At 51.9% G+C, this 19140-nt stretch overlaps 6 protein-coding genes across 6 annotated transcripts; 2 read left to right on the forward strand and 4 right to left on the reverse strand.

Annotated features, from left to right (window-relative positions):
- Nucleotides 1-147: 147 nt before the first annotated feature.
- On the reverse strand, nucleotides 148-1353 carry N0V96_001787 (uncharacterized protein; the record flags this gene model as incomplete). The annotated part of the gene is made up of 5 exons (XM_065756316.1): nucleotides 148-309; nucleotides 362-474; nucleotides 529-632; nucleotides 689-890; nucleotides 954-1353. The coding sequence occupies 5 exons, from the start codon at nucleotides 1351-1353 to the stop codon at nucleotides 148-150; spliced, it is 981 nt and encodes a 326-aa protein (XP_065615556.1).
- Nucleotides 1354-3377: 2024 nt separating this feature from the next.
- Nucleotides 3378-4500, forward strand: N0V96_001788 (uncharacterized protein; the record flags this gene model as incomplete). Its single annotated transcript, XM_065756317.1, has 4 exons — nucleotides 3378-3771; nucleotides 3828-3955; nucleotides 4264-4329; nucleotides 4378-4500. The coding sequence occupies 4 exons, from the start codon at nucleotides 3378-3380 to the stop codon at nucleotides 4498-4500; spliced, it is 711 nt and encodes a 236-aa protein (XP_065615557.1).
- An 844-nt stretch (nucleotides 4501-5344) lies between these two features.
- N0V96_001789 (uncharacterized protein) lies at nucleotides 5345-6561 on the reverse strand (the record flags this gene model as incomplete). Its single annotated transcript, XM_053193012.2, has 3 exons — nucleotides 5345-5823; nucleotides 5878-5990; nucleotides 6053-6561. The coding sequence occupies 3 exons, from the start codon at nucleotides 6559-6561 to the stop codon at nucleotides 5345-5347; spliced, it is 1101 nt and encodes a 366-aa protein (XP_053049543.2).
- A 794-nt stretch (nucleotides 6562-7355) lies between these two features.
- N0V96_001790 (uncharacterized protein) lies at nucleotides 7356-8640 on the reverse strand (the record flags this gene model as incomplete). The annotated part of the gene is made up of 5 exons (XM_065756318.1): nucleotides 7356-7511; nucleotides 7562-7734; nucleotides 7796-7914; nucleotides 7971-8175; nucleotides 8235-8640. 5 exons carry the CDS (start codon nucleotides 8638-8640, stop codon nucleotides 7356-7358), a joined length of 1059 nt encoding a protein of 352 aa, XP_065615558.1.
- A 1026-nt stretch (nucleotides 8641-9666) lies between these two features.
- RGP1 (Golgi membrane exchange factor (Ric1p-Rgp1p) subunit) lies at nucleotides 9667-12176 on the forward strand (the record flags this gene model as incomplete). Its single annotated transcript, XM_053193014.2, has 3 exons — nucleotides 9667-10202; nucleotides 10255-10457; nucleotides 10795-12176. 3 exons carry the CDS (start codon nucleotides 9667-9669, stop codon nucleotides 12174-12176), a joined length of 2121 nt encoding a protein of 706 aa, XP_053049545.2.
- A 1558-nt stretch (nucleotides 12177-13734) lies between these two features.
- N0V96_001792 (uncharacterized protein) lies at nucleotides 13735-16740 on the reverse strand (the record flags this gene model as incomplete). The annotated part of the gene is made up of 1 exon (XM_053193016.2): nucleotides 13735-16740. The coding sequence occupies one exon, from the start codon at nucleotides 16738-16740 to the stop codon at nucleotides 13735-13737; it is 3006 nt and encodes a 1001-aa protein (XP_053049547.2).
- Between the last annotated feature and the right edge of the window lie 2400 nt (nucleotides 16741-19140).

Here is a 19140-nt window from a genome sequence, read left to right on the forward strand (position 1 = left end):
TGAGCTTTACTTAATAAAAACCGAAATACGCTGTTTGGCCCCGAAAGCAAAGTTGCGCCGAAAATTGAGGGTCGGGCTCGTGACGTCGTTCTCTGCGGACTGGCGAAGAACAAGTACCAAGGAGGTACATTCAAGAAACTCATAGGCCTAGTCGTCGGTGAGGTCAATAGCCTCTCTGTTGGCGTCGATCTTGATCTTCTTCCATTCGCGTTTGGCAGGCTCCTCGGTGAGATCGTAGATCTCGGCAAACTCGCGTTTAATGATAGGACCCTTTCTCTCTTGCTTGACGGTGCCAGATCGACGTCCATTCTGTGACAAGTGAGTCTTGGGTTCTCTATGAAGCGGTAAGGTTGCAACATACGTTAATCTCGTCTAGACGCTCCGCAGCTAACCGTCTAATATCGGCCTCAGAAAGCTCGTCAATGGCCTCGGGGCTTGGAGACCGAGGAATGATGAGCTCCTTTTGCAATGCATCTGAGAAAGTGTGAGCTAAGTAAGCAGAGAGATGACTTGCTGATCGCATCGTACCTCTGGAACGGTATTTAAACATGAAGCACGCGATAGGATTACCGCCGTTGAGATATTCTGCGCACACTGACTTCCTCTTGGAAACAAATCCACCGTCAGTGAGGCTATGAAGCATGTGAGCACAGGCAGAATTGTCACATGGCGAGAGAATGCAACTCACGAGGTACCGTGAGAGACTGCGCGGCCCTTGAGCGCCTTTTCCGCAATGTTAAAACTGGAATTCTGATTGTCACGGTAGTGCTCGTGGCCTGACGAGTACGAAGGCCCTGTGATGGTCAAGGGATAGACAAAGACCTCGATGACGCCGAGGGACTTGGCCTTCTTAGAGTCTCCCTCGACGCGCTCCTTGGTGGCATCGTCAACTGAGATGCATGTCAATACTCGAAACACATACTAATGGCACCGCCAAGATGTGACAACTTTACCAGTAGTGACTTGGGAGAACTTGAATTTGCTCAGACGATCAAAAGAGGGGTCCCTTGAGCTTTCTCGAGAACCCTCAACAACTGTGCTCCATTTGTAAGATGGATCGAATGGGTAGAAGCGACTCGCCTCGCAAACGACACTATCCATGCGCTTGCCGTCGACATATAAGTAGAGTGAGAAGGCGCTTTTCGGGCTTTCCCACCGGTGCATGTTATTAACCTCGTACGTTACGGTGAAGCAGGTATCGTCCTTGGACTCGATGTAGTTGAAGGTACGGTGGGTTGCGTGCTTGCGGTTAACATCGTTCTCCAAGCCATCCGGGTCGTCGTACTCAACGGCTTCCTGGCCGTTGACTTGGACGGTGACTTTCACACCCTTGAGCTCGTCGATGACAGCCATCTTGCGTCAGAGTCTCACCAGTCCACTTGAATGACCCGCCGACAGAGAAGAAGGTGGTGGTCCGAGTGGTTTTGTCGTTGGTTTAAGGTAAGGCGTATGTACGATGATGAGAGAAAAGTGGAATGAAGTCAATTTGGAATGAGTCGTTTAGACCCACATGAAGATGGGGAGGAAGAAGGTGCGAACACGACTGAAAAGGCAATTATTGGGTGGGGGTTGCCTTACATTGATGTGCGCTCGCTGCCTGATTGGCTGTTCTTCATTGTTCAGGCAGAAGTGGGGTAGCATGCTGCCAACTGTAAGTGAAGGAGCTGGCATTTTCCCGATACATGTTCATTCGCCAAAGCTTCGTAAATGCCTACGAAATACTGCTGGCCGAGACAAACCGCCCGCCTCGAGTTGCTCTAGTGTAAGGACGGAAAGAAAAATCGACGTCTTTACAGTTAGTAAACGGGTCCTTCCCGCGTTCCTCCATTGATGAACTATATGGGCTATAGTCTGCTCGGGGTATCAAAGCTCGCTAAATAACTCCGGGGCACGCGGGCGGGTAGATCCCGCTGCACCAACGGCCAAGAGTGGACTCGGGCAAGCCACCGGCCCATCATCCAAGAAAGCTCCAACTGGGTGACACGATACCCAGCTTGCCGCTCATTACCTTACCTCTATTTCTCCCATTTTCATTAGGTACTGCTCCTACTCCTACCACTGCTGCTATTGCTCCTACTGTTACTCCTATTATTGCTCTTACTGTTGCTATTGTTACCACTATCATAATCACTTTGAGAGCAGAGTTTTACCCCTATTATAACGTGTCGAGGCCGAAAAGCAGTAAAGTGATGCTTCAGGTATTGTGCGGCGAGCAGGGCTCCCCGGATAACATATTTTGTCCTCTTCAATACCAGCACTTGGGGTGAAAGAGTAACAGAGATGACAAGATGGGAGAAATCAAGAGATTGGTCGAGCATTACATGGCCAAGGCCTTGCGGTAAGGTAGGTACCTTACCAAAGATCGCTGGGACTGGCCAGGGAGTCAAGACCGTCTAGAGCATGCGAGAAGCCCATATAGACCCCGTCAAGCCCCTTCCTGTCACCAGCCAGCAGGTGCCCGTCTATGTTGGTAGGTCAGGTCAAACTGGCTGGGTGGTGGAGAGGATAGGGATCCAATAAGAAAAAAAGCCCACAGCCTACTCGACGTCAGGCTACGAGTTCGAATCCTAGCATGTCCGCCAAGACATGTAGCCATAACGGTGGTGAATTCATTTTTGATGTATCCAGACGGGCTTTAGTGTATTATGCAGATTTGCGATTATTCATGGATGCACGCCGGTATGTAGTGAACACACGCCTTGACTATTTGGTCGTGTGCTGTTCTTGTTTTACCTTCACTTGTTCACTGACGAGGCGAAGGATTTCGGCTCATGCGAAGAACCTGAGGCGAGGATGGTGTCTATGGCTCACTTGGTCGTCCTCTAGATGTATGATCTTGCAAAACGACTACGCCATTGTCATGATTATGTTTGGGAGACTCCTTTTTTGAGTCACGGAAGATTGAATCCGCGCGGCACCTAGCTATGATGGATTACGGTCGAATTTGGCCGCCTTGAGGTGCTGATACTGGCATTGTCTCGCTGGTGTGCCTATTGCTCCAGCGGGTTTGCTTCTTGCCCTCCAAGGCACCTTCCGTCTGATGGACTAGACCCTTGCCCCGTATTTCCACCCTCCTCCTTCCTTCTACCCTCTTCCTTCCTTCTACCCTCTTCCTTCCTTCTACCCTCTTCCTTCCTTCTACCCTCTTCCTTCCTTCTACCCTCTTCCTTCCTTCTACCCTCCTCCTTCCTTCTGCCCTCCTCGTCCATCATACTCTCTTAATTTCTATCACCCTCCTCCTTCACTCAACACTACTCATCCATCAAACAGGCGCCCAGACTAATCGGAAGTCTTCAGGATCTGTATGCGGCTCGCTACACTCCAGAGGCCGTGCTCGCTCTCCTAACGCAATCCTGTCAACACGACTCGGAGTCATCATGGCGGTGATTGATGGCCTCCCAGAGATCAAGGTTTCCATCCGTATCAACGGATCTGAGGAAGACTGCATCGAGTACGACGATCCAGATCCCCCGAAATCCGCGTCATCTCGGGGCTCGGCAACTCATACGATCTCCAAAGTCATTGAAAGCCAGGTCGATGCCGGCTTTTCTATCCACCAAGAAATTCGGAACCGCCGGTCTTGGATCAATGGCAAGAACTGGCTTGCGTTACATCTTCACATTGACGGCCAGTACATCACCACATCTTACCGTGGACCTGATTCACTGGTCAACCAGACCATCGTCTCAACCACCGACAAGTTTGGTGACAAGTATACTACACCTGGCAAGAAGATTAAAAGGCACTTCAAATTTGCGTCCATCAGAACAGGTTTTTCCTCGCCATCTCTTTTCATCGATCTTGAGCCGCTGACTTTGATGACGTAGTCGAAGGGGACAACGAGGAGCTATCAGGAAATCAAACCGTTCCGGAACACCTCGGCATTATTGAAGTGGCTGTGTTCCGCGTCAAGCTTGAAGGCTGGGAGCCCAGAACCTCAGCACAAGCAAGGAAAGTAGAGAACCTAGGGGCTGTCTCTGAGATGGCACTCAAAGGCAGAAGCATATCACACAGCACATCGTAAGGAGCCCAATACCATCATCCGATAATGCTGCTAACTGTGTGGTGATAAGCTTCATTGAAGGAATCAAAACCGGCGCAACGAAAACGAAGAGAAAATTTAAGGCCAGGGACGGATCCCAGCGAATCGCTCGATTCTTTTTCCGATACAAGCCTAAGACTTCTCTTCAAATCGATGGCATCATTCCTCGAGATTCTTCTTCGGACCCCTCTCCTGAGCCCTCTCCTCCACCCCCGCCCCAGACCGTGGCAAACTTGCCGCTAGCTGATATCATGAGACTTGCCCAAGAGCGTTTGGAGCAGCTGGAAGTAAGTGATTCCCTACCTAAGGTTATGTCAAACTGACAGTTTCATCAGCCCCACGTCAAGAGAGAGCCTGGAACCGGTGTGAAGCGCGAAGCGGACGAGGAGACCAACTCTCGCCCACGCAAGATCTACAAGGTTGACGCAGATGGAATAATCGATCTCAGCGACGATTGAAGGGATTGTGACAGGTATCTCTTTCAGACTTGATGAGAGAAGGCCATGTGGGCCAGTGATGCGGAGGGTCTTTCGACGATACATATTAAAAAGGGGCGAGAGAAGAATCAGGTCGTATTTGCTGTGATAGACACAGAACAACGAGGGAAAGCATTTTCTTCAAATTATACCTCACCGTTCGCTCGGTCATTCGTAAGCGTATGAATGGACACCTTGCTACCACTACCTTTAGCCAGAATGACGGGATAAGCAGAAGACGCGCCTCGAAGAAGATGTATAAGCAGACCACATACCTCAATGACAATCCCTAAACGTAGTTCATCATAATTGATGTAACGGCTTTGAGCCCGAGAGCACATAGGCTACCAAGGAATTTCAATACGCTACAAAAGCCTCCCTTATGAGGCTTCTTGCCAGTCCGGTACTGCCGGATTACATTACTGGACGTAGCCGTCACCGAAGCAAAGCAGACGCATGACTTCTGATTTCTCATCACGCCACAGTTTAACTTCAGTTTACGCCCATTGCACAAGGTTTAACCACAGGAAGCGTCAAAATGGGTGGCAACAGCTCGTATTCATTGCTACTTATGCCGACCATGCACACGAGATCCACCTACTTCGCCCTTCAAAGTCAACCTTGCTTCCTTCAGCAAGATCCCATGAGTTATTAACATAGCCGACTTATCTAACTGGGCCTCTCTTCCTCACTGAGCGAAAGGCTTGTAGGAGCTCGCTCGTCGACATTGATCCCTCATTTTGACTGCTCCTTTCCCGCTTTGATGCCGAAGAACTTCCACCTCACCTCGGATACCGTCTCTCATCCAAGCCGTGGCCTCAAACTCTCAGTATGTAGAAGTAGCGAGAAACTTCTTGGGTCTAGAAGGTGAGTCGTTGCCGAAAGCCACCGCGGCAGACCTCTTTCTGTCGAGTTGAGCGTCTTTCGACTGGGTCTCTTGAATCAAGACGGCTTCGTCATGCGGTATCTCTCTCCGAAGCTTCTGCTCCTCCGCGGCGGGCTGTGGAAGCTTGGGTCGGATGGGAATAACTCGTCTGTTCAGCTGAGGGTCGAGCTTGTCTCCCTTGCCGGGTAAGGCAGTAGTAGTCGAGGCAGATTTTGTACCCGTGGTTGTCTGTGTCTGTGCAGGGGCTACCGGCAGACCACGAAGTTTCGCAGGCAATGAAGAGGAGGGGTTCTTGGCGGCAGCGCCTCTGATTCCGCCTGGCCCCTGCTTTGAAAGAGCTGGATTCTTGGACATGCTGATCAAGCCCTCACCGCGACTGCTCTCATTGTTGTCCTTGGGTCTGTATACGGGCAAATTTCCTGGATAAAGTCAGTCTTGGGGAAAAGTTCAAATCGATTAAGGAATTGACAGACTTCTTGGACCATATCTGAAGTTGAACCGGGCGATAGGACGCTCGTAGTTGAGCCGCTTCACGTCGTATGTGTCCGCCGCCAAGGGTTTCTTGACTTTCTTCCCAGGTCCCAAGCTGGATTCCGCTGTTATTAAACGTTCTTTGGCATATATGACAAGGCCTTGCTTGTGACTTACTGTTTGATCTGAGCTGATGATCCGGATGCAGTCATGTCGTCGAGTCGCATCCTCTCCGGCGAACCAAGTAGCTTGACGATATATAAATCAACGCGAATGGTACCTCGAATCGCGCTGCCATCTTTCCCAGCCGTGGCAAACTTGAAGGGCTGTAAGACCTGTCGGCCTCCACTGTCCACTCCCGTAACTCCAAAGAACTCCATGGGGAATCGGCGCGATGACCGGGCATCGATCATGGTCTTCGTATACAACCGCCGAAGAACCTCAGTGTCGTCAAGATGGATCAGCACCATCAGCCCCTCGTCCTTGGCCAGAATTTGACAAATTCCTGAGCCAGGAGAGGCCAGAATCGAAAATTTCGCTCCCTCCTTGACAGCGATGATTTTGCTGCAGCTGAAAGGGGCGTTATTTTCGAGGCTCTCTGCTGTCGCGTCATTTCGTTCCGGGGCTGGAGCACCAGCGACGGTAACCACCACTCGCATGTTGATATTGAAGTCGAAACCTGCCATCGCTCTAGCTTATTGAACGAGAAGTATCCTCGTGGTCTGTAGGTGTGATCGTACTTCTGCAACTCAACTCAACTTGAGATCGACGAACGAGGCAGGGTTGTGACTGGAAACGTTCGACCTGCAGCAGGCTAGTGGTCAAATTAGCCATAAAGGCCTGAGGTGTACCTTCCTGTAGAAGGGAATTAAGATATTCCTTCTGCCTTCCATGCTTCGAATCCTGGGTATCTATATGACGGAAAGTTCGCTGGCGGGCTTTGGGACATGCCTAATTGCCTTAGGTCAAATGATGAGGCCTAATTGAGCCATCGTATGATGAAGGGGCCAGCAGTGCAGAGATCTATAGTAATAGTATCAGTAATTTGCCCCACCACAGCACCTCTCTCACGAATGTGAGAAGAGACTCTTCAGTAGTCGGATCGGTATTGTGGACAACCTCGCACCCAAAGTCACATAGAACGACAACAAAACACCTGCATACTTGAGAACTTTTGTGTGTAACACAACTCATGGTGGTCCGGGAGTGAGGTTTCTAATGGATATGAGTCCCACTACTCTTCCACCTGATCCCTCGAACCAAGTCTTCTATCAAAGCATTGTCAATTTCCTTTCAACCAAACAATCTCCCCCGTTCAAACTGTCTTCATTTGGGGCCCTCCATTCACTACAGTGAAGTTCAGCCTGTGAATTCACCACCCCAAAAAAGGCTTGATTTGACGAACAAGACTCTTCCAGTGACCTCCATCCTGTGATGATTCCGTCTTTACAACAAACGCACGATCTCCTGGCCTACATCTCTAGCAGCCGCCCGTGAGATCAATAGCGTCATGACCATTTCCCAGCTTGATGATCTTGTAAGGACGGACCGACTGCTCATCAGCGCCATCCATAAGATCACAGAAGTCGTCATAGCTCCGTTTGTTCTTCTGAGCCGAAGGCTGCGCTTGCTCGGCCTGGTGGAGATGTTAGTCTATGAACCCTATAAAGTTAATCATCACCCTACTTGAAGCTGTTGGTGTCTCTCTCGAGCAAGACGCTCGACCTCATCTTCATGAAGGTCCTCGAATCTAGGAAGGCTCGACTTTCCCAAGTAGGCCGGTTTCTGACGGAGGAAAGGCACCGGGGCAGGCTCCGGGCTGGGGGTCTGGTGAAGGATCTCCTCAATCTTCAGCGCATCTTTATGACGGTTAGTCCTGTATCATTTTCAAAGGCACGCTTGTTACATATAGGTACATACCTCGCGAGCGATACTTGAATGTGTAGGTCGCGAAGAGGGGACCCGTGCGAATTCGCTCTATTGCTGCTCGATGGGCAAAGCTAGGAGGTCGCAGACTCTTGTTCACCGGCGGGGTGAAGCTGCGAAGACTTGGTTAGTGTGATGGATAAATTTTCGGCAGGCAATCGTTGCATACGAGGTGCCATGGTAGATAGGTCGGCCCTTGATAGCTTCCTCTGAGATCTCGCACTTGTTGTACTCCGGCTCGCGCAACGGTCTCTCCAAGTTGACACGTCTGTTGCGGCATGGACCACCAGCGAATCTGGCAAGTCTGACGCGCACCTCGATTGTGCCAAGATCTTTGGCACGTCTCAATTCGCCATCGGTAGCGTCCTGGTCAACTTTATAGAAAGATTAGCATCTATTATTCATCAACAGTCGAGTAAGAGGGTGGGTTTACCTGCAGTAATCGTCTCGAACTTGAAGTTACTCTCGACCATGGCAGTTCTGTCCTGGTTGGGATGTCTCTTGCCTTTGAAGGCAAAGTGCCAGCCTCCATGTTTGAAGTCATCATCGTAGCAGAATCGCTTTCCCATGAAGTGGCCGTCGAGGAAGAGAAGGAAAACCAAACCTTCGTCGTGATGGACCCAGGGATCAATGGTGGCATCGTCCAATACATTGACGTGGACTGCGAACTCGGTTCCTTCCTTACTCTCAATGTAGTTGCGGGCACACTGCTCGTAGTCATTCATGTATCTCTCATGCTCATAGTACGGATACGGGTCGGGGTATTCGTCAGCGTCTCGGTAGGCTTTCTTGAGGCGAACAGAAACGCTGACAGCGGGGAGGGTATCGATGATGGCCATCTTGAAAGGAAGCCTGGTTCGATTGGTTCGATTTGTGATGTAGAGGGTATGCTGTTCGAAGCTGTGAGCATAAATTGAATGGCTGTGAAGATTTTGGAGGCGGAAAGAAGAAAGAACAGAGAAAACCACACAGCCTTGGAACGTTTGTCCTTTGAACAAAATACTGGTAGAAGAATGTGAAATCGTGAGTCCCCCAGAGAAAGGACTGGGGTGGGATGGAGAAGAGAAATGGAAAATAATTTGTGAAGTGCCTCTGGTAGAAGAGGAAGAAGTATGGCCGAGAGAGGATGTAGAAGAGATGACACTGGGGCAGGTGCAGAAAAGAAGCCAATCGCCTCCCGTATCATACCTTCCGTCATTGTAGATACGAATACCGCCTCAATTTGGTGACTTCTGAAGCATAGTGGAAGGTGTGCTCAGGATGCACCTGCCTCCTTCCTGCTCGAAGAGATATCCAGCAGCCAGCCATGGGTAAGGTCTGGAGTGAATGGAATTAGGTCTTTTTGAGGACTTCTGCAACATGAAGCTTAAGAACGTCGAGAGAAGTCTCAATGTAGAAACGGTATGAATGCTCAAATATCTAGCGATCAGTTTGATTAAAATCCCTTGAAGGTGTGGTGTTGAGATCGTGTAAGTGACATTCAAGAGAGTGGATACGTACCGCTCCGCTTTCCGTGCTTGCCGTCCCCGAATCAGAGGGCCGGACTGCTGAGGTAAGGCGCCGAGGTGACAGTGACGCTAGAACTGTGAAAGGAAACGGGGACGTGGATCCCACCCCTGCAGCGCGCGCCGAATGGGGCCCGCCCGACTCGCAGCAACGCTGGAGCTAGCCCAGCTCGCTCAACTTCCATCTCCCGCCAACTCGGAGAGCCCATGACGTTCAATGCACCTGTCAGGACTCCTTGTCCATCTCCAATCCACGAATTTAGACGCGACGATGGTTGATACCAGACATGTGATGACTACTTGATTCGTTGCAACCTCAATCGATCCTTTCCCCTCCCCTCCGCCCGGACGAGCGCCATCATGTCTCCAGAGGCCTCCAGCAACATTCGAGTCTTTATCCGCTGGCACGACCAGACCGTCTTCGCTGGCGAGGAGATCAAATGCACCATCACCTTCAAGAACATTGCTCGAGATCTGAATCAGCAACGGCAGTCCCAACGACTCGCACCTGTAGACCGACCGAGGCATGTCTCGCCCTTACTTAGAGGCAAGTCCAGCGCTGGCTTGACCCCGCCGAACTCAGCTCAAACCCGCGGTCACCGGTCTGCTCTATCCCTCAATGTACCAGTCGCTCAATCGCGAAGCCGCGCGGGTTCAGTGCCATGGACACCATCGCATCCTCCTAGTGCCCTTGAGCACCGTGGCAACGGCCACAAGAAGTCTGTCTCCATTGTGTCAATTGGTTCCACAAGCACCGTACCCGACGACAATCAGAGCAACGCTAGCTCCGTAAAGGCGCATCGGCCTGGTCGCGGTCATGCTCGGGCATCCAGTCTACAGATTGTGCCTCGGGGAGCTGCTCTGGGGCTCGGTCTCACAGCCCCTCACTCTGGTCAGTATTCTGGTTCCTGATCTTGATGCAGAGTGCAATTACTAACTCCAGTGCAGCATCGCCGAGGCACATAAGTTCACCTTTGTTCAACTCGACATCCGCTTCCGACACACCCCCATCCAACTCGCGATCTTCGACCGCACCGAATACCCCTGGCGTGGCAGGTTCACAACGTCCCATGAGATCGCCTTCCAACGCGCTGGCCGACTTTCGGTTTCCAATGGTCCAGTCGCCACTGTCGGACACGCAAAGCACACCGGTAGCGTCACACCACGATGGACTATTAAGTCCAAACACTGAAGTACCTCCAACCCTAGCTATACGGAATAAAGATGGCGTACTCACCAACCCCATCGAGCATCCTACACCAGCCATGCGAATACTTTCGACGACAAGCATGGGCGGAGGAACGCCACGCAGCAGTGGGGAATTCTACTCAATGAGCAACAACTCTACGGAAACTCTGGCATCTGAATATCCAACTCAACCCACGCGGGGGCCTATGCGGCCGCCGCATTTCCGAAAGTCGTCCAACTTTGCCTCACATAACCCTAGGCAACCCGAATCGTTGATGATGGGTTACGCTCAGATTCAAGGCTCATTCACCTTGGATGGCTCACTCATCAACCTCGGGCCGTTTGAACAAGTCAAGCGAAAGGCCGTTGTCGGCGGCCAAGGAGGTGGTGTCATTGGTGTGGAGCCTTCGAAACGGGATAGTGGACTGCTTCGAAGTTTCGGATGGGGGAGTATCAGCAACTCAATCGGAGAGCTGCTTGGAGCCGGCGAGGTCAGCAGCATTAAAGATATGCGCGGCATCGCCAGCGCCAAGTCTGTCCCTCTGCTCTCGACTCCACAGTCCATCTTGTTTGTGGACCTTAACCTGGCCCCCGGAGAGCACAAAGCTTTCGAGTATTCATTTCAGCTCCCAAAGGGCTTACCACCGACACATAAGGGAAAAGCGGTGAAGATATCTTACAATCTAGTGATTGGTACACAGCGAGCAGGTGGCTCTAAAGAGCAGCAGGTGCGCTCCGTTGAGATCCCCTTTCGGGTCCTCGGCAGCGTAAACAGCCATGGAGAAATTCTTGGTCATGATCTCATGAATCCGTACATTATACTTCGCGACCAGGCGAAAATCAAGACTGTCGACAAACTATCGACCCTCAGCGAGATCAAGAAGCTAAAATCGACCAAGACAGACGCAACAATTAATGAATTCCTCGTATATGTCGACGAGCTTTTAACAAGGCCGCGACAGGGATCCAACGCAGGGCTGCTATCACCGACAGCATACCCCAGCTCTCGACGTCCATCAGTATTTGAGGAGGCGACGACGGCCACAGAGGCCATTAATCTGGCCATCATGCGCAGCAACTTGACTTCCGAGGGTCAGCAAAGCCCAAACCGCTTCGAGATTGCCCGCAACGGACAGCGGGTGGGTGTCGTTATGCTTACGCGCCCCTCGTACCGTCTGGGCGAAGTCGTTACTATGGCCATTGACTTCACAGATGCCGAAATCCCCTGCTACGCGGTTCATTCCTGTCTCGAGTCGGCCGAGCGAGTCGAGCCGCACCTGGCCATCCGCTCAGAAGCCTCGATTCACCGCGTCACGCGGAAAGTCCACGTGTCTGCCTCGGAGGCGACGCTCTACTCGCGGAGAATGGTCTTCACTCCGACTATCCCCATTACTGCGACACCAGAGTTCGTCACGACAGGCATCTCATTCGAGTGGAAGATCCGCGTGGAATTCGTGGTACCGAGCCAGGAGACCGAGCTGGAGCGTGAGGCGCCTAGCACGCATCCATTACTAGAAGAAATATCCCGGGACGAGCGCGGAGGTCTAGTGCTCGTGGCAGTAGAAAACTTGGCGTGCGAGAGCTTCGAGGTCGCAGTCCCTCTGCGCGTATACGGTGCCGTGGCAACGGGGCTCGAGAAGCTGGAGCGGGACGAGGCATTGGAAGAGGGACTCGCTGTTTGATTACGATGATGTGGTGGGATCATACATACCACACGGTGGGTTTACAAGGCAGGGCAGATGGAACCAGACAGAACAAGGAGATTCATTCGCGGGCGTTGGATAGAAAAACATTTATTTTCTGGAACACGGCACCACCGTCTTTTTTTTCCCTCTTCCGCGAAGCAATTTACAGAGACTTTTCACTATTCCCATCATCCAAAAAGACAAAAAGAGTTCACCCCCCCGGTGCTGGACTGGGGGCTACATCTCTTGGTGCTCATGCTGGGAAATTTTGGTGCTCATTCCGGGACTCGAACTCGGGTACTCTCGTATGCGCTTAGCCTGTCGTCGAGTAGGCTGGTTGGCGTAGATAATTGATGTTGACCAGTAACCACTCCACCACCCAGCCAGTTTGACCTGACCCGTCGACCTAGACGGGCGCCTGCTGGCTGGTGACTGGAATGGAGTTGAGGGGGTATATGAAGGCTTTCTCTGTGTGGTTATTCGGGTTGAGTATTCGGGTGGTTGTGGTGAGAAGGTTATCGGATGAAGGTTCAGGAGGAGGAAGGTGCTAGGGAGGGGGGAAGGGGGCATTGGCGAGAACCGCGATGTCTCCTGAACCGGGACCCAAGGTAGTACCTCAGGCAGGCAAGCTATTGCTACCTGGCTCCAAGAGATGAGGTAGTTTTAGGGTGACTTTAAATTTCTCACTTTTTATATGCATGACACGATTCGATGCGAATCTCACACTGCCTTACCTTGATTCGAAGTCATACCAGTCATTCAGGGGAAAGCTATGTTTGACCTCACGCAGTAGTTTGGCTTGGATTGGTCGGTCACCACATGAATTTAAAGCGGCTTCATTTGTAGATGGACCAGGACGTAGTTTTAGTTGGTCAATGACGAGGTACACCTCGTCATGTTGTATTCCCCGCGCCCCGAAGAATAAGAAAAGGGGGGCAAATATGTAGAGCTGTAAACCCAAGAGAGCAGACCCAAAGGATCAAGTAGTCAAGTTTGCAAAAAGCCGCCAAAAATCGGCATCCAAATTTCCTCGTCCCCTTTTGTTCGTATCCACGGTGTCCAAAGTAAGGCACCCCCGGGTGTAGTGTAAATAGTATGCCATCCCCCCAATTCCCTGACCCCCCCAGGCCCCTCCTGCTATTCTGTCCCATTAGGTCCTTGGGCACATTGAAAACTCCTGGCTCCAGTTCGCCGCCCCTGCTCTCTCAGGACTCCGTGATCTTTTAATGTATGTGACGGATGTCTCTCGCTCTCGCAAATCGAAGAAATAAAAAAAGAAAAAAAGTCGCTAGTGTTGTGTCGAAAGAATGACGAATAAACAAATAGACAAAATTTGCCGACAATCTAAAGATAGGGGTTATGATGCCCTTTTCCGCGTGCAATATCCCAAAAGTCCAAGGCTGAGCATATTTGGACTTTGTGCTGTAGAGTAGGTCGATGATTAATCCCTCCCAAACGCCAGGGTTCTTCTCCAGATAACGCCGTTATATCGAGCAAGTGTTGTACAATGCGGGTTCGGTCGGAAGGATTGATGTAAAAATACAATGAGAGTGTGTTAAGGGAATGATGTAGAGGTGGCTTCGCCGCCGGCTGTGTCAGGCCGTACGGCGAGGAGCTCTTCTTCTCGCTCCTCGCTCGGAGTTTGTACCTCTCTTCCTTGGAAGGTGTTCCGTAGCTTTTCGTCAAGCATGGAGGCCAGACGCTCCTCATACTGGTCCAGGAGACCGCTCAGGAGAGCTGAGTCGTGCATTGCTTTGGTTCTCGTGGCCCTATCGCCGAGCGCGGCCGCTGTCAACCGCAGCTCTTGGTCGATCTCAAAGATGACGTCTTCGCTTAGTGGCTCCGTAGAGGAAAGCTTCTTTCTATAAGCCCTCAGCGTACGACAAGCCTGCTCTGTGGCCATGTTGAGGCTGCCAAATCCGCGCAAGTTGGGCGAGCTCTTCTTCGGTGGCAGGCCCAAAGACGGAAGCGAGGGTCGCCTAGATGCCCTCGACTTCGGACTGATGGGAGGACTGCCAGACCCGGACGAGCGTCGTGATGGTGTGTCTTCAGCTAGCGGACTGCTTTGCATGCCTGTTTTGGGCGTGCTCACGCTATTGTTGCTCAGGCCATAGCGAGAGGTCCGACTTCGAATGGTCCTGGGTGGAGATCGTCGGCCGCCCTGAGCTGAGGAAGGACGCTGAAATTCGGCCAATTCTGCTTTGGAAAGAACTCGTCGCAGTGGTGGTCTGGTGGAAGCGGATCCGTCTTTCATCGGGGATGGATCTCTGCTTGTAGATAAACGAGCTGTGTCGTCCGTTTCCATAGACCAAAGCATCACGGTCCCGTCAGATCCTACGCTGATGACCCTCTGGCAGCCATCTTCATCGTCGGTCAACGTGACACCGTTGATGGCTTCTGTGTGGCCCCATTCCCTGTCTACAAAGTGACCGGAATGAGCGTCGTAAAGACGGACGGATTTGTCCGTGTTCGATATGCCCAGCAAAAAGCCCGACTCTTTCCCGGCAGGTTGAGTAAAAATGAGAGACTCCAAAATGGCAGTCTCGGCTCCGCTCTCATCAACGCACTTGAGGCAGTTGAGGAGTCGACCATTGGAGAGATCGTATTGGCAGACTGACCGATCCAGCATGGAGACGAATACAGTCCTTTCATCCTGGCCCAGAGCGAACGACGTTGGGGCTGCTTTCAGAGTGTTTGCTCTGGAAGGGAGAGCAGCAAGCTCGTCTTCCTCATCCTCTTTGCAGACTATGTCATAGGTTTGCAGTGTCCTATCCATGGAACAAGTCATTATCTTGTCCTCTGACTGGATTAGCACTTGAACAACCCTAGCAGCGAATTCCAGCGTCTGGAAGTGCCGGAACTCTCCACCTGACGTGCGGTGAAATAGCTGCGCAGTTCGGTCTCTGCCCCATGTAGCTAGAAGGAACTTATTGTCGTCTTCATAGATGCTGACGCCCTGACAGTCGGACGAATGAGCCTTCGTCTCCAGCAGGCATTCCTTCGTGGACATGTCAATTATTCTGAGAACGCCAAACTTGTCGGCTGCTACAAGCATCTTCCCAGCCCTGGTCGCTCGGACCACATTGAGCTGATTGACGGGGTCCATTTCGCTCTCAGGGATGACCTGTTCAATGGGCACATCTAGGGAGCACTTGATCTTACCCTTCATATCCCAGAAAATGACCTTGCCAGACCCGGACCACGTAAAGAAATCTGCACCTTGGTCGTTGGGCTTTGACATTGATTGAATGCCCAAAATCTGGTCTCCGTGTCCTGGTATAGAAACGTGTGAAGGGTCGTCCACCGTTTGGCCCGGCTGATAGCTCGAGCTCCAAATATCTACGGTGTGCTTCTCGTCGATGGTTACTAGGTTTTCTGTCAAGAACCCCATGGCGACGAGGCCAGCAGGTGCGATGCTTTTCGATAGAACACCGTCTGGGAGACTGTCGAGGACAGCCTTGACGCTGAGAGTCGCGAATTGGCCCTCCTTTCCGGAGAGATATGCAGTGGCATGTCTGATGGTGATGGAAGTGATCGGAAAATCGACCGTGAGTGACTTCACGAGCTTTGTCTGTTTGCCGTCATCCTCCACGACACAGACGTCGCCAGCCTCTGAGCAGATGATTATGCTCGTTTCGTCGACGACCGCCGCGCAGTTAAAGGTACCATCCAGGAGCGACCCGAGTAGCACGTTGCGGCCGTTGAGAACTCTTTGGGGCGTGGAAATGCCCTCACTGAACCTTGTCTTCAAGGGGGAAGAGGTCTGAGTTTCCTCGACTTTCCAAATCTTGATGTGTCGTACGCCGAGCGTGACAAGGCTGCTGCCCATCCAAACCATGCCCTTGATAGTGGAGGTACACTTGTTTTGCTGATACAACTTGGCAGCGCCAGTACGAGGGTCGATTTTCCAGATGTAGAGGAAGCCGTCGTTGGCCGTACCCAAAGAAGCAAGCCACCTGGTATCCGCCGACCATGCCACTGCATTCACACCAAATCCATGCTCGCTAATGGAGACCAATGGAACATCAGATGATGCGTCCTCGAGGTTGAAGATGAGCACGCGAGGAGCGTAACCTGTCTCTCCGACTGCCAAATATCGCCCATCTCTACTTAGCGCGAGGCACGTCGCAGCCTTGATACGCTCGCGGCTGGTCCACGTTGATCCAGGCGAGTCGTTCCAACTTTGCGATTCCCGGATCCCAATCGCGGCGCGATTCCTGCTGTCATTGGCCTTGGGCGTTGAAGGCGCTGAGTAGTTGTTCAGTAAGGTCGTCGAGCCGTACACGGGTGTCGCAGTCGGGCGAGCTCGGTAGAAGCGCTGAGCATAGTGTTCACCGTCGACATCGACAACAACGACGGCGCCGCCTGCTATGTAGGCAAAGGAGGAGTTTACGGTATCGAAGCCTGTTGGCGAAGCGCAGGTGGTGCCAATGACTCGCTTGAGGGAAAGCCGGGACTCGTGGGGTAGGCGCCCTCGGATGGGGGTTCGGTTAGATCGTTGTTGAAGGTAAGGGGAGTTTCCCGGCGTCAGTCTGAGCCGGTTCGTGGGAGTCGCGCTCATTATATCGCCATTGGCTCGCGAGCGTTGTCGCAAGATTAGGTTGGAATTACGAGTTGTCGGAGCAGAATTAGGTCGTGGAGGTCACCCCCAGGTAGGTCGGTGACGTGATTGAGAATGTGAAAGAAAGAACGTTTGTCGCAATATTCGCTATCGCAAGTCCAAAGGAGAGTATGGCAAGGTAGGTAGGTAGATAGGTAGGAGTTGGCAAAATTAGTGCGGTAGGCGCGCCGAGCGGTGTAAGTCGAGAAGGTGAAAAAGTCGGGCTGGCAGTGAATGTCTAAGTGGCTGATGGAAAGCTGCGAAAGAGGTCAATTTCTGTGTCTCACTCAATTGGTCGGGACAATCAATTGTGCATGAAGAAGGAGGGAACGTACAGTGACATCAGGCGGGCAAACGTTCCCCAAGCCCTGCAGGAATTAATGGGGTGTTCAAAAAAGAAAGAAATGGTGCAGGTATCCGAGCGTGAAGAAGAATGGGAAGGACGCGATGTGCCGAAAAAAGTGAAGAGGTTTTGCGGATGGACGGTTTTCCAACGTCTAGCAAGCAGCAGCAGGTTCGGCTGTCAATCCTCAGGGTTGGAGCCGGTTGGGCGAAGGAGCAGTCTGCCGGGAAGGGCCCTGATGGTGGGAAGGAAGTGATGTGCGGTGCCTGGATTGCCTTGCCCTGTGCTTGTCGGTCCTGTGGGAAGGACGGTCGCCTGTTGGTCGCAGCTTGCTGCAGGTGGGAGCGGGAGAGCTGAGGTGGGAGAGCAGAACCTGGACTGGGGTTGCAGCCAGTTGAAGCACCAATGGCAGTGTGGGAGAGCATGAGAGGAGACCATCGGCAGGCGGGGGGCATCCAAACCAACTGGGTCGATTTGCTCTTTTTCTGAATAAACCCTGTTACTCTGTTCCCTAAACGGGTCACTCCAACCCACCAGCTGGAGGGGTTATTGAAGGGCGGTCTGGCGGGAAGGATCCAATCACAAATCTCGTCACACCGAAGCTTCACCTCTCATAGGCAGTATCCGTACACTTTCTAACAATCGTTTCTATAACCGTCTCTACGACAGCCAGACATTCCTGTATAGCGGTCATAACTCAATCATTCGTGTTACTCGGTCGCTGCCGTTGACGTACCAACTGCAATCCATAAGTAAGAGAGAACAAAGGAATTCTTCGAATGGGGCGTGTTTCACAAGACTACGATGAAGAAGTCCATCATTCCTTTGTTCTCTTGATGTCATAGCCCAGGTGATTTCCACAAGAACGTCTCACTGATCATTTTGCTGCTAGCCCAAAATTCTTCAAGAGAGACAGCCATTGAGCTTGAACTCGAGAGAGAAAGCTCGAGAGGAGGTCCAAGAGGCCAAGCCCAGTGCTAGTAACCCCCAACTTCAACCTCTCCGTCTATCCGTGATCCCGTCTCAATTGACGCGAGACCCTGAGGGAAAACGCCCCCTGTCCCGAAAAAGCAAACATCAAAACGTCTGGCCGTCAGCCATCAGCCATCAACCCAAACATCATTCACCCCCGCGTCCGTTCAGAAAAAGGGGGTCCGGCCGTTCTTTACTATTCATGTTTAAGCACAGATTGAAGGAGGCCCCAACATCGTACGGCACACGTCCTCTAAAGCCTTCAGATCTCTCACATCCAAACCCTTGACGTACCAACATTGACAGCGCACCCCTAGCTAGCAGACACGTCTCCCGCTATCTGCAAAAAACGACGTTTGTGTCTCAATCTTCTGGTGCCATCTTACCTCCCTCGTTAAATGTGCGCCCGCGCCCGCACCGCCGTCCGCTAGGTACCTCACTGCGTAGGTCACAAGATACGTGACATTCATTATACGACTGGGACGCGGCGAGTCGGAATCGGGTCATGGAAATGAGCTGCTGCCAGGGCCCCCTGTCGCTCTTTAATGCTCCCACCGCAGCGGTTGACCGCCGATGTCGTAACCAAGAATCTCTCTCTCTTTCTCTCCCCCACTGCGGCCCTGGGCCCTCGGGCTGGTGGTAATTAGATCCGGACGGGTGCGACGCAAGACGTGCTCACTCCGCGTTCAGATATGTGACAACCGATTTTGATATCAGTCGCTGTCACTTTACTCCGTATTCAATGTTGCCGTATCACGCCATGGTAAGAGAAAGAGAATAGCCGCGTGCTTATGCCGCGCAAAGCAACGACGATCCTCATGAAGCGTATCAAAAACTCCAAAAAATTCTCATTGACATCCATGCCGCGGAGGGACTCGGCGACTCGCTAATCGATCAAACTATCGACAGAATTATTTCCCTCCTAGTCGATCATCCTCATCTCACCATAACCTTAAAAAAAAGCCCTTCGCTCCCACCACCCCCATGTCCCAAACACGTAGCCAGCCAGTGTGTCGCGTCCAGGCTCGCTGTAGTCCTTTTTTGTG

Source organism: Colletotrichum fioriniae, assembly GCF_027942845.1.
Source record: "Colletotrichum fioriniae strain IMI 355084 chromosome Unknown scaffold_1, whole genome shotgun sequence".
Taxonomy (NCBI): Eukaryota; Fungi; Ascomycota; class Sordariomycetes; order Glomerellales; family Glomerellaceae; genus Colletotrichum; species Colletotrichum fioriniae.